Here is a 12,704-nt window from a genome sequence, read left to right as displayed (position 1 = left end):
AATTTCACTGCTGGTTGTGAATTCAAGGCTCTTCTGAAGAATCTTTAGTGGTTTACTACCACCTAGCGGGGAAAAGAAGGTATTGCAGCCTGTTTCCTGGAAGAAAGCTTTTGATTCAACTGGGATATGAACAAAAATGACTTGGTATGTATTTGGGGAAAAAATGTAATAATCATAAATTCCAGTAAATTAACAAACATTTTTAAAAAATTATAAATAACCTTTTCCCTGTTTCTTTCCTTCTTTGATTGTCTTCAAACTGCACATCTTAACATTTTACACACGTATCAAAGAAAATTCAACTTGAAACCTTTTTGAATATTTAGTATTTGTACATTTTCCCAGACAGTGAAAATCATGTCTGTGTCTGTATTTGTTATATAACAGTATTTATTGTTGTGCCACAGGTTCAGTTAAGATTAATAAAATATTTTTTGTTTCATATGTTCACAGTTTTTACACGACCTCAAGAATTTAATGAATCACCAGTCAAACTTCCTGTCACTGACTCATGTATTTACGACTCAGTTATGTTTCTTCCATGTTCCTTTTTCTTCATAAACCAAAACAACTGGAATAAAATATGTTTTCTTTCTTGATTTCAGCTCACTCGTACATCTTCTGCTCTTAATCTTCCTGCTTCTGGAGACATTCTTGTCTGTCTCGTCTTTCCTCCTCAGGGGCTTCAGGCCGCAGTCTGAAGGCATCCAGAAAAATGAAGCCTGTAATCAGTTTGACGTTTTTATGTGTCTGCAATATGTTGAAGAGAAGAAAAGAACATAAAAAGACGAGGAGATAAAGTCAAGACAAAGGCCGGTGTTTCATTCTGTCCTGCAGCAGCATATTATAAGTTTTAAAATTACACGATTTTGACAAATTTATGACAATAATGGGGATTAAAATGATACAGTACTGGATTCTTTGCTGCCACACAAACATGTCTGAGCTGTCTGGGTTTTTTAGGTTTTCTTTTGGTTTCTCATACCCCAGTCTTTTTATATCTTTCTATAAATATTCCTAGTTAGAACTATCAATATTTTATAACTCATTGATTACATATTACATCACAGCAGAGTTTATAACAAGAAAATAGTTCAGAATAGACCAGAGAAAAATAATTTTGATGTTGAAAAATATGCAGACAGCTTTGACCTGCTTAATAAGAACAAAATAATGAACGACACGCGGATTTCTCTTAGTACCTCGTTTTCCTCCCACAGTCCAAAGAACATGACTACTTTTCATTTGAACTCTAAATTACTCTAAACTCTTATAGCCTAAGAATTAAAATTTTACGAGGAACACATTTTCGCATGAAATCCAATCATTTAGCATCATAAAATAAAAACAAATAAGCTAACACATCTGTAAAATAACAAAAAAGAACAAAATTGTGTAATTTTTTTAAAGTTTACAAACATATTTGAGTTTACTGTAACATGCTACTTTTAGCTAATCTCCGTTAGCTCGCTAAAACATAAACAACAAAACAAAAACATAAAACAAGAAAAAGAGGCAAAAATACTGCGATAATACAAGCTTTTCTATTCCCATTTTACATTTTATTTGTATAATTTTTGGATAGTTTTTGATCAGAAGTGTAACATAGTTGAAATGGTTCAGGTTAAATCCTGCTAAAATGCACCATCTGCTGGTAAAACGGGGTATTGCATTCACCCTAGAAAGAGCGGGGTATTATGGGTAATCCTCAGAGCCATGAGGATCACTGTCGAGGTAACGTGTCTCTGCGATGTGATAAAGAAATATTATTTATAAAATATGTTTATGGTTTTCGTTTTTGCATATTATTGAAATATGTTAATCCATGTTATGTTAGCTTTGCTATTATATTGTTTTTGTTGCGTTATAGAAATGTTTAGTTCGTGAGAAAGTGTGGCGGGAATCTCCCACACGTTAACATTCTGGCTCCTCCTTGCAGGAGTTTCTTTCATGCCAGAGACTGACTTTACCTCGGTGCCCATGTGTGAAATGCAGGTATGTTTTACTAAATCTCTGTAGCAGATGGCTAATATAAGGCCATTTTATATTAATAGTTTTATATAGATATGGTTAATGTTTTTGCATTGTTCCAAGATGCAGTTCGTATAAGCTAAAATATAAAAATGGCATCTAGTAAATTAAATGTCAGCATTTTATTTTATTTTTCAGAGCATTTTAATTAATTGTGTTACTTTCTTTAAAAAGGACACTCACTGGTTGTTCCGTTGATGCAAACCAAATCCACTATACGATCACTGTAATTTTCAATTATTTTATTTTGGTTACTGTATTATGGGTAATCCTCAGAGCCATGAGGATCACTGTCGAGGAGTTTCTTTCATGCCAGAGACTGACTTTACCTCGGTGCCCATGTGTGAAATGCAGGTGGAGAAATAAAGAAAACAACTGATGCCAGATTGAGCTCCTAGTCGTTCATTTCTGCACCAAGAAGCCACCAGATCCACGTAGGCCACAGAAGCATTCCTGTTAGCATATCGGGATACAGTGAGTAGCTAACATGTGCTAGCATGACCCGATCAACTAGCATAATTTGATTAAGAAAATGTTCGTTTCCATGGAGCTTTGTGTGTATTATAGCGACTAAAAAGGTCATGATATGTTCATATTTTATTTCCTCCTTAATTACAATAAAATCAGCAGCATTAGTAAGCTAATGTTAGCACGCTAATGAACGGCTAATTTTAGATTTTAACAGACTTGAGCTACTTTGAAAAGAATGGAGTTTTAATAAATTGTAGACGATAGAACCAAAATATTTTTTAAGTTTCTATGTGTTGTTTTTGGTTAATTTCTTTACACAAAATAAGAGTTGTGGTTAAATTAGTTTACTATGTTGAATCTCTGTGCAGCAGTTGATGCTGCTTAAAGAGCAACAAAAATGTATTTTGTTATCTATAATGAACACTTCAGATGAAATTACATGCCGTTATTTTAAAATAAATTACAATCTATTTTTGCTTAATTTGAACCGAAAACAAATAGTTTAAAAATAATACAGTCAAAGCTTTGTTAAATGTTTTTATTTTCTTTCCCCTCTCTTGCAAATGAAAACAAAATGTCAACATAAAGACAAAAACAAAAGTCGTGTTTATATGAAAAAGAATTTTATTATCACTTTAGAAATGGTACAATATGATACATTACAGTAAACAACACTGAAAACACATAAAGCAGGTAGGATCTGTGCAAATGAACAAGACTGTGTTGCATGTATGAATACTCTTTTTTTTTCCTGACTGAAGTCTGAACTACAATGCAATTTAATCCGTCTGCATCCTTTTGTGTACAATAGAAAATATCTGCACCAGTTAGCAATGAAGCATTAGCCACACTGGCTGCAAATTTCCAATTACACTCAAAATATTACAAGTAATTATTTAAAAGAAATCTTTTTCCTCTAATTCTAAAGCACAGAAATCAGTTTGCAAATAGCAGTTAATAAAGGTGGATTGCCTTGTTTGTTGGACAAGACAAGATGATTTAATTTAGCAGTTTTGACTTGCAGTTAGAGGGTGACTGGGGGCAGAAGACGTCCTGTAGCAGTCGTCATTGTGAACATCCTCTGTGTTCTCCCCTCAGGGACCAATTAACCTACACGCCACAGAAAGCAGGAGGTATTGCCTTGTTTAAATAAACCCACAGCAGGAACGTTTGTTTTCATCCAGACGTTCAGAAATAATCAGATAAATAATGCCGAAGAAGATTAGAGCTACTAGTAATGAAGCTGTGGTTTTCTCTGTTTGACCCTGCAGTTTTAGTGGCCTCAGGAGAGGAGAGGGGACGTCTGTTCTCCAGGATGCAGCTCGTTTTGTGACGATTACGCCACCGTCCACCCCGCTTCCTGGACGCCTTACTTGGCGGTGACGACTACTGGCATGTCAGTGGGGTTAGGCCCCGCCCCGTCCTCGTCCGAGTCGCTTTCCACGCTGTCGTCTTCGTCCGAGTCGCTGTCGGCGGCGCCGGGCGTGGCGGTGGCCTCCTCGCTGCTCTGGGTGTCCTCGGATTCGGCGCTGGCGCTGTCACTAGGGGAGCTGGCGCCTTCCTCTTCCTCCTCTTCCTCTGGAGTGCTGCTGCTTTCGCTGTCGTTGGCGGTGGATGCCCCGCTGCTGGCGCTGTCATCCTCAGCGGGAACGGCTGCCTGCCGGACTTTGACGTCCTGGTCCTGAGAGAGTCCGGAAGAGGCGTCCAGGCCCTGGGTCTCCACCTCTGGGGTGCTGGTGTCTTCTTCCACGATGTCAGAGTGGATTTGGAAAGCCTGAAAGTCAGAAATCATTCAATCAGAACCGGTCTGATAATGTAAGGGATGCTAAAAGGTCTCAAAAAACAACATATCAAATGAGAAACCATTGATATCAAGAAGCAAGAGAAGCACAGCTAAAGCGATGATCCACAACTGGAGAAGATATGGATCAGTGGTGAACCTTTCCATGAGTGGCCAACTAAACAGATTTACTCTAAGAGATCAATAGCTGTGTTTCCAGTGAACATATAATTGTGTAAATTAGAATTACAAAAATAAATTCATTTAGTGGAAACACAGCAAGTTGGAATAAGCAAAGATGGGATAGTTTTCTGGGCAGCGTCAACATTAATGTATTTCACAAAACTGCAATAGAAACAGTTTTTTCACATCATGTGATCAACAACCGAAGGCAGAAAAGAAAGACAGGAAGTGACAGGATGATGATGAGGCATGCTTTTCATTGCATTTCTTATTTAATGGACACATTTGTAATGGAAACGTAGATTGTGACTCATCCAAAGAGTCAGAAAAGAACTCAGAACCACAGAACAACGTCTAAGTCCAGTTCCTCAGGGCAAATACAACCAAAACAAACGTTAGCCTAGCGCTAGCTGGAGAAATGGCTCATAGTCATTTACCAAAGATTAAAGAGAAATCTGACGCTATTCTATTTTTGTTTACTTATTGTTAAAATGGAAGTAATGCTAGTCACTGGTCAGAAATAGAGAAGGTGCAAAAAAAGAGCCACTGTTGACCAAAAACATCATGAATCCCTACGACTTTTGGGCAGACGAGAAATAAGGCATGCTTCCTTTCAAGGATGTTCTTCTTGACCTCAACATTTCTACCACTTCCTCAAAGGAAGACTAACCTGTACCTTATAAACCTTTGGGTGCTTCTCCACCTCGTTGCCGTTAGTCATGTCGTAGGCCACCTTCTTGCCAACAATCTCATAGGATTTGTATGGGTTGGGACCCTTCTGGTAGGATTTCTTCTCCACAAAGATGGTGGTCTTGTAGTCATCAATTTGTCCTGTCAAACTGTCCCCGCGACCAGCGTCGGGGTCGGTGACGACGGTCGGGTTGATGGGTTCTTCAGTGGTCTCCGGCTCGACGACGCTGGGTGTTGGGGTGACGGTGACGGGCACGGGGGTGGACGACTCTCCAGACTCTGAGTCAGAGTCCTCATCATCTGTGTCCTGTGGTTGTAAATATGGAAATATTAAAATAACATCAGAGTCAGAGGATGATTTCAAAAGTCACCGGCAAGGATTAAGGAGAAGAAACAAATATAGTATTTTACTCACAGTCTCGTCTTTGTCGTCATCATGGTCATCATCGCTGTCGTCGCTGTCCTCACTGGTGACTGAACTGGTATCTGCATGTGGAAGTGCACCACCAGCTTTCACCTGTACTGGAAGCCCAGCCGCCGCCTCCTGTATGAACCGAAAACATGCAAAACTGAAAGATCTGATGGAAAGTTTGAGACTCACTTCGCTTCTGATCCTCAGATTCTCACCTCAGTTTCATCTGAAGCATCTTCACTCTCATCTGATGCAGACTTAGCTGGAGCTACAACATTCTGCGCAGACAGAGCAGAAAATTTTTATTAATTTAGTTCGTTTATCTCTAATAGTTTTGAAAAAAGAATATAGCTGGAGCCAAACACTGTTAAGCTGGACATGATGCTGAAATCAGGCAGATTACCAAACCCAAGCAGGATTTCAATGTGCAGAACAACAATAGAAAGGAAGGAAGTGAAGCAAATCTACACAAAATGGAATAACTAGCAACCCAGTTGACTATTAAGTGTCAACACATCACCGATTATACATTTAGTTAAGGACATCTTTTAATATTCAAAGGTTTTGGTGCATAAATAAACCAGTTCTCTCAAAGTAGTAAGAAAACTTTTGTTTAAGACAACTTTTAAAGAAATTTCAGCTGCTTGGACTTAAAAAAAGGCAAATATATGTTCCTTAACTGACAGAAATATTTTATATTACAGATTTTATCTTAATGCAATCCCTGGATTTAAAACAGATTTTACCTTAACTGGAGCCGATTGTGACTTAGGAAGAGCAAGTTGCTGTTTTCTGATGGGTGGTCGCGCTGGTCTTCTTACCTGTTCACATCACAGACATAATAATTATTTTATGCATAAATCACAAACTAATTTCTGCATAACTCTCTCTGGATACTCACCACCTCCTCAGAGCTGTCAGAGCTTTCAGAGAGTTTTCTCGCCTAGAAAAGAAAAATCAACTGAATATAATCACAAAAGTAATTCATGAATTTAATTCCTGTAAACTGAATAAAACTCACCGGTCGGCAGAGAACTGTGGCGAAGAGCAGGACAAAAACAATGGCCACCTTCATAGTGCCAGAACTGGGAACCAGAACAGGTTGAAGTCAGACAAAATAAAACTATAAAACATAACCATGTCACCAAAATACACGTCTGACGGCCATAACTTCACAGGAAACACAATGACATGTCAAACTTAACATCAGCTCACTGGAGCTAAAATGGAGGCTGCCGGGTCACATGACCGTTAACTAGTCCTGGTATGTCACAGGAAGTCATTAAAGTCTTAATTAGAGACCAAAAGGAGAAGTTATGAGTCCCTCAATTAAAACAGTTCAGCATTTTCTCTGTCATCAGGGCCAGAAAGTCACATCGCTCTGGAGCGTGGTTTCATAAACTATGAGACACGAAATTTTTTTGGGCTGACTCAGGTCCTAAAGATGGAGAAAATCAGATACAAGAATATCTGGAAATATTCCAGTTGTAAAGCAGACTACAGGGGTAAAAACACTGATTTAAACACTGTTTTTTTTTAACTCAATCTCTTAACAATAAACATGCAGCAGGTTTAAGGATGAAGAATAGAGAATAAATGCATTTTTAGCCAAAGGTCGTAGTTACATGTGGTGAATCTGTTGGACACCGGCTAAAGACTTTGACATTCAATCACTGCAACTAGTTTCCTTGTGGGAGGATCAGTCTGAATGCCTGCTTCTATGTTTTAATGATGGACTCCTCATGTAGTGTGTATTTACTGGGTTATAACTGGAAAGCCGCAGCGCAGCCGGAGCTCCATAGCCGCCCATAGGACTACATGCGTAGGTATTTTTAAATGCCTATCTTTGTCCCTGGTGCATGACCTTGAGGATGAGGACATTTGGAGTTGAATTGATTGAAAATGAAGTCTTGTTTTCAGAATGGATTTTCTGTGTGGCAGGAAGCTAGCTAGTTGTTGTTCTGAGGACAGAGTTCAAAGACATTTCTGGTCCATCTTTAACATTTTATTGACAAAATCAAGCTTATATTTTGTGTTAGATGAGAAAAAATGTGAAACAATGATGATTAAAAACAAAAATGGCCAAATTTGGAAGGTCTACTGCTAATCAGCTAGCTGATGTTAAAGCTAGCTGATTAGCATAGTTTAGCATAGCTGTGAATTAAATGGAAAAAATCAACACATTTTCTAAGTTAGATAGTTATGAGGCTAGTTGTGCTATAATACAACCTAGAAAATAAGAAAAAATGTAAATCCTGGAAGCTAGCAGGTAAAATACTTCCTAATGCTAACGCTAACGGCTATGAGTTTACTTTAAAGGGGAAGTTGAGTGAAACATACTTGATATTTTGTTAATGATTTCTAAGCTATCATATGTTTAGCTATGAAGATAATTGAGCTGTAATTAAACCTATGAGGTATGAAAACATTTCTGTCTTGGAAGTTAGCAATTGACAAAGATGTTTTTGATGCTAATTAGTTTTACTTTAAAGAATAAGTTGCAGAAAACATATTTAACGTTTAGTGGTGATTTCTAAGCTGTTCATTTCATTATGACATTAAAAAGTCCTGTAATTAAACCTCTGTTAGAAAACATTCTTATCTTGGAAGCTAACAGGTGCTAATGACTAGAAATAGCTTTACATTAAAAGGAGAAGTTGAGGGAAACATATTTTAGTTGTGATTTCTATCAAATGTTTAACTATGAAGATTATTGAGCTAAAATAAAACCTAAAATTAGAAAAGAGAACTATGCTACCTTTTAAGCTAGCAGCTGAACATGCCTGGTAAACACATGTTTACTTTAGAGAACCAGAGCAGTAAAAAATAAATATTTAAATGTTTTAGTCCTTTTTTCATCTTTTGTCTTATTATATAGTTAAGATAAAACCTCCAAAGAAAGATCGGAAAGATAAAACTTCAGAAGTATTTTTACTTTAAAGAATAAGTTCAACATAAATCTGTGGACAATTTAGAAAATATAATATAATAATAATTTAGAAAATATTTTCCCAAACTCTTGCTGCAAACAATCTTTTAATGATATCAAAGATGAGAACTTCTGTTCATCTTAACATGAATGTGATGTCAGATCCTAAAACTGTAAAAACAAAAAAAATCAATCAATCAAAACTAAAAACATTAAATAGCTCTTTTAATGTTGGTTCTAAACATCTGAAATGTTATTTGGAAATAAATCAATGATGATAATGTGCAAAACCAAATTTATATTAGATGCTATTGTTTTTTATTGCTTGATACTGTAAATCTGAGTTGCAATATACCTGGAAGTAATTATAAATTTTTTTGAGTATTGATTTATTCTAGATAAAGTTGCCTTCACACTCAGAGAAAGCTGATTGATTTTACTTGTTTTACATTTACTGGTTTGCAGTCCGTTAAAATGTTAAAGATATTTTTTAAGTTGGTTACAGGACCAAATCTTAAAGAGAAAATTTCAAGCCAAAAACAAAAACATTTCTGTTATGACAGCGTTTTGGTTTGAAGTTCTGTCAAACTTTTAAACTTGAAATCTGAAACTGTTTCCTATTCTAATATCAAAAAGAAGTAAAAGTAAAGCTGAGAATAGATTGAATTTCTACAGAGTTGTTCTCAATTCAACCCTGAAAGAAAACTACATTTTAATATCTGCAGTAAACATTTAGGTAAAACAAACCTCACATATCGACCAGTTCAGCTGTCTTAGTGTAAGTTTAGCTATTTTTCACACAATAAGTAAAAACATCTTTTAAGAACAATAATGATGAAAAATAATCATGCGTTCATTCTGACCTTGGTTGCAGTCAGCAGAAGAAAACCAGCAGGTGAGGTCAGCCTTTACTTTATCTCCTGGTCTTTTCCCGTGCTACTGATGAACCGAGGCTCCTGGTTGGCTTTTAAACCCTCCAACCTCGCAGGAGCAGCCAATCAGAGCAGAGGTAGTGATGTCATGAGGTTAACCGCTCCTCGGTCCACCTCTCTTCTCTTCTCCCACTCTTCCTGTGGTTGGTGGTGTGCTGGCAGACACACACATACATACATGCTCATGAAAAAACTCCAACATGTGAATTTGCTCCTGTTCTGCGCTCTCATGCTGATGGTGTGTGGAGTTAATTTAGGCTCATGTTCAGACAAGCGGAGGGGAAAACCAGTAGCGTATAGATGGAGGTGGCATGACGGTGATTCTGCTTCCTGACAGACAGACAGAAGAACAACATCTGTCTGAGGTCTTTCTACTAAATTAGGAATTTGTCTACAAAACCAGACTAATTTGTCTCAATTATAAACATTACTTTTCATTTTCAATTTTTTAGTGCTGTTATGATCTTTTCCAGTGTTAAGCCATCTCTCTGTTGCATAACTTAATAATTAATAAATAATCTCATAACGTTTTTATACATTATGAGACAGAAACTGTGGTCTAAATTTAGTGTCTATTTATTATCTGCAGGGGAGGCTGTCATTATGGGTTACCATGGTGATAAAGTCTAGAAAGAGGTGGACCAGCTTAGGTTTGTCCACACTAACATGGATATTTACAACAACCAGTAACAGAAAGTTAGCTATGCTAAAGCTAAAGCACTAATTCTAAATGTTAGTTCCACTAATGCTAATTTGTAAAACCAACATGGTATTTAGCATAAGCTAATGCTAAAGCACCAAAGCCAAAACACAGAGTTACATATTGCTGTGTTTAGCTTCCCACCAACTACTGAGTTGACCAATCACGTCTCGTCACATGACACGCAGTCAGCCAATAGCGACGCTTCGGTTTCCTGCCGCTGCGTCAACCAATCAGGTCTTCAACTCGAATTATTTATTTGTTTTCTGGTAAAGTTTAATCAACTGAAAGTTTACAAAACAGCCAGGTAAATTAGCACTTATAGCACTTATACAAAGAAATGAATTTAACAGAAGCTAAGTGTGCTAAATGATTTCAAAGCAGCTGATTCTCTCCACTGCGTTGGTTTTGGAAACATTTTTTTGGAGAGAAACATTTTTTATATTTTAAAAATATTTTTAAAGAGAAAATTAATTACTGGGAGAAAAGGCTAAATAGTGTCAGAAAAATATGAACGTCAGCCCAGCACTGCTTTACCCAGGCTCACAATCATCTTCCTTTGAATTTTGATGTTGTTAGTGCTGAAGGTGTCGCCACCTGCTGGCATGGCATAGATATGGGAGCATTTTTAATGGCAGTTTTACAGTGAAGACGCAGATATTTTTCAAAAATGGACAAAAATAAACATATGGAGTTGAGTAGCGAGGCACATAGTGATGCTGGAAACCAGAAGTTAACTTGATGAGGAAATTTCATAGTTTCATAGTGTTTGTTTCTATTTAAATATCAAAATTTGAGAATGATTTACACCATCGGTTTGCTTTTTATGTTGTTCACTGACAACCCGCAGAAAAATGCAGTCAAATAACATAATAATAATAATGATAACATAATAATAGTTACTAATGGGGCTGATATTTATGGCTTGGCTTCAGAAACAATGTGATTCTGAAGCTAAGCCTCATCTAGATGCAGAAGTTGTTAAAAAAATTTATATTTTTGTGTTTCTAAAAAAAGCAAAGGATCAAAGATGAAAAGAAAATCATATTCATTCCTGATTTTATTGTGTTTAAGTGATATAACCTTTGCAATAGAGCTGAGTTAGTCCAGATACTTTTACCTTCTTGTAGAAAAATAAACTCAATCTTTGTGTTTTCTTTCAATCTGTAAATAAAACACAAGCTGTAGAGAAAATCTTAGGAGATATTCAACCATGAGGTCCAGTGGAAACTGGAGACGTCGTTGTTTTATTTTATCTGTGGTGAAAACAGTCCACAAACTATCAGTGTTGCTTCTTCCCCGTCGGCCATACATATTTTATGTGCATTGAAATCGACGTTATGTAATCCTATATAATGTATAGATGCACCTGAACTGTCATGTCTGCCTTTAACTCTGCAGAGACTCAGACGTTTTATTGTAATAACAGGTTTGAAACGTTCAGAAATCGTATTTAATGATCCCGTCGCCTCACTGAACGTAAAATAGAAATTATGAGAGAATGCAAAGAATGCTCATCTGTCTGGACTCAACCATAACGTCTTCATATATCCTCAGTTTATTAGTGTATGATCTCAGGAATGTGAATGCATCTTAACTCTGTGCAGCAATAAAAAGATTTAAACAGGTTTTTGTGTTAAAATGTAACATTGAACTGTTACTTTTTGTAATTTCACAGTAAACATTTGGGACTGTTTGTCTCGTCGATGGACTGAAGACATGTCCTGGGAGTGTCCTGCTGCTCCTACTCGTGGGTTTTTATTTTGAAAAGCAGAGCTGTTGTGAGCAATCAGTATCTTACCTACAGCAGGCAAGTCAGAACAACAAAACTCCCGTCAGAGACTCGAGTCATTTTTAGTTTGGATGATTCAATCTGAGACAAACCCTAACAAAGTATTTTCATTTAACGTCATGCAAATAAGAAAAGCTAATAAATATATGAATCGTGTATATTTTCCAATATTTTTTAATGCTTTGGATTCTTTTTGGTGGTTTAGATTTGCCAGTTTAACATTGATTGATTAATAATCAGTTTTTGACCTTAAGAGAGCTTTACAGGAACACTACAGTGATTAATTTTACGATATATTAAAAGACATAATGCAGGAGTGTCCAAACCAGAATCAAAAGCTGAAAATATTCAGAGACAAACATTTTCTTTCTTTTTTTCCCCCAGTTAACAATGCAAACATATTATTGTGAATTCTTTCTAGTTTACCTACACAATATTAAAACAAAATTATATTTTACATTTACCTTAATGCTTACAGCTGTTTAACTTTTGGTACTTATTATTTTCCATATTATAAGCCTACAAAATGTTTTAATTTATTCCCAGCAATGGAAATAAGAATGGTTGTGTGTGTCAAAGCCTGTTTTTAAATAAAAACATGCTATATGCTTGTGGCACATATGAAAGAATAAAAATGAATAAATAAATAATAAATAATAAAAGACTAGCTGCAGAAAACCTCTTCATGTTGTACACTGTTAAAGAAACCTCTCTAATTTACAGGAAATACATCTATATATGGTAAAATCCATGTAAGAATGAAAAAATCCATATTTATATATAA

At 36.3% G+C, this 12,704-nt stretch overlaps 2 protein-coding genes and 1 long non-coding RNA gene across 3 annotated transcripts in view; 2 read left to right on the top strand and 1 right to left on the bottom strand.

Annotated features, from left to right (window-relative positions):
* Positions 1–12,704, top strand: part of LOC114149750 (protein NLRC5-like) — a 1,536,511-nt gene that overhangs the window by 1,334,003 nt on the left and 189,804 nt on the right. The window lies entirely within an intron of this gene.
* Positions 1,601–2,415, top strand: LOC114149829 (uncharacterized). Its single transcript, XR_003596595.1, has 2 exons — positions 1,601–1,734; positions 1,940–2,415. It is a non-coding gene; the product is annotated as an uncharacterized LOC114149829 (long non-coding RNA).
* spp1 (secreted phosphoprotein 1) lies at positions 3,104–9,483 on the bottom strand. The gene is made up of 8 exons (XM_028025906.1): positions 9,360–9,483; positions 6,589–6,652; positions 6,469–6,510; positions 6,314–6,388; positions 5,783–5,845; positions 5,571–5,699; positions 5,142–5,462; positions 3,104–4,276 (listed from the first exon to the last, which is right to left on the bottom strand). The coding sequence occupies exons 2-8, from the start codon at positions 6,640–6,642 to the stop codon at positions 3,872–3,874; spliced, it is 1,089 nt and encodes a 362-aa protein (XP_027881707.1). The 5' UTR covers positions 6,643–6,652; positions 9,360–9,483; the 3' UTR covers positions 3,104–3,871.

This window comes from Xiphophorus couchianus, chromosome 8, assembly GCF_001444195.1.
Source record: "Xiphophorus couchianus chromosome 8, X_couchianus-1.0, whole genome shotgun sequence".
NCBI lineage: Eukaryota > Metazoa > Chordata > Actinopteri > Cyprinodontiformes > Poeciliidae > Xiphophorus > Xiphophorus couchianus.
This window is presented reverse-complemented; position numbering and strand designations above follow the sequence as displayed.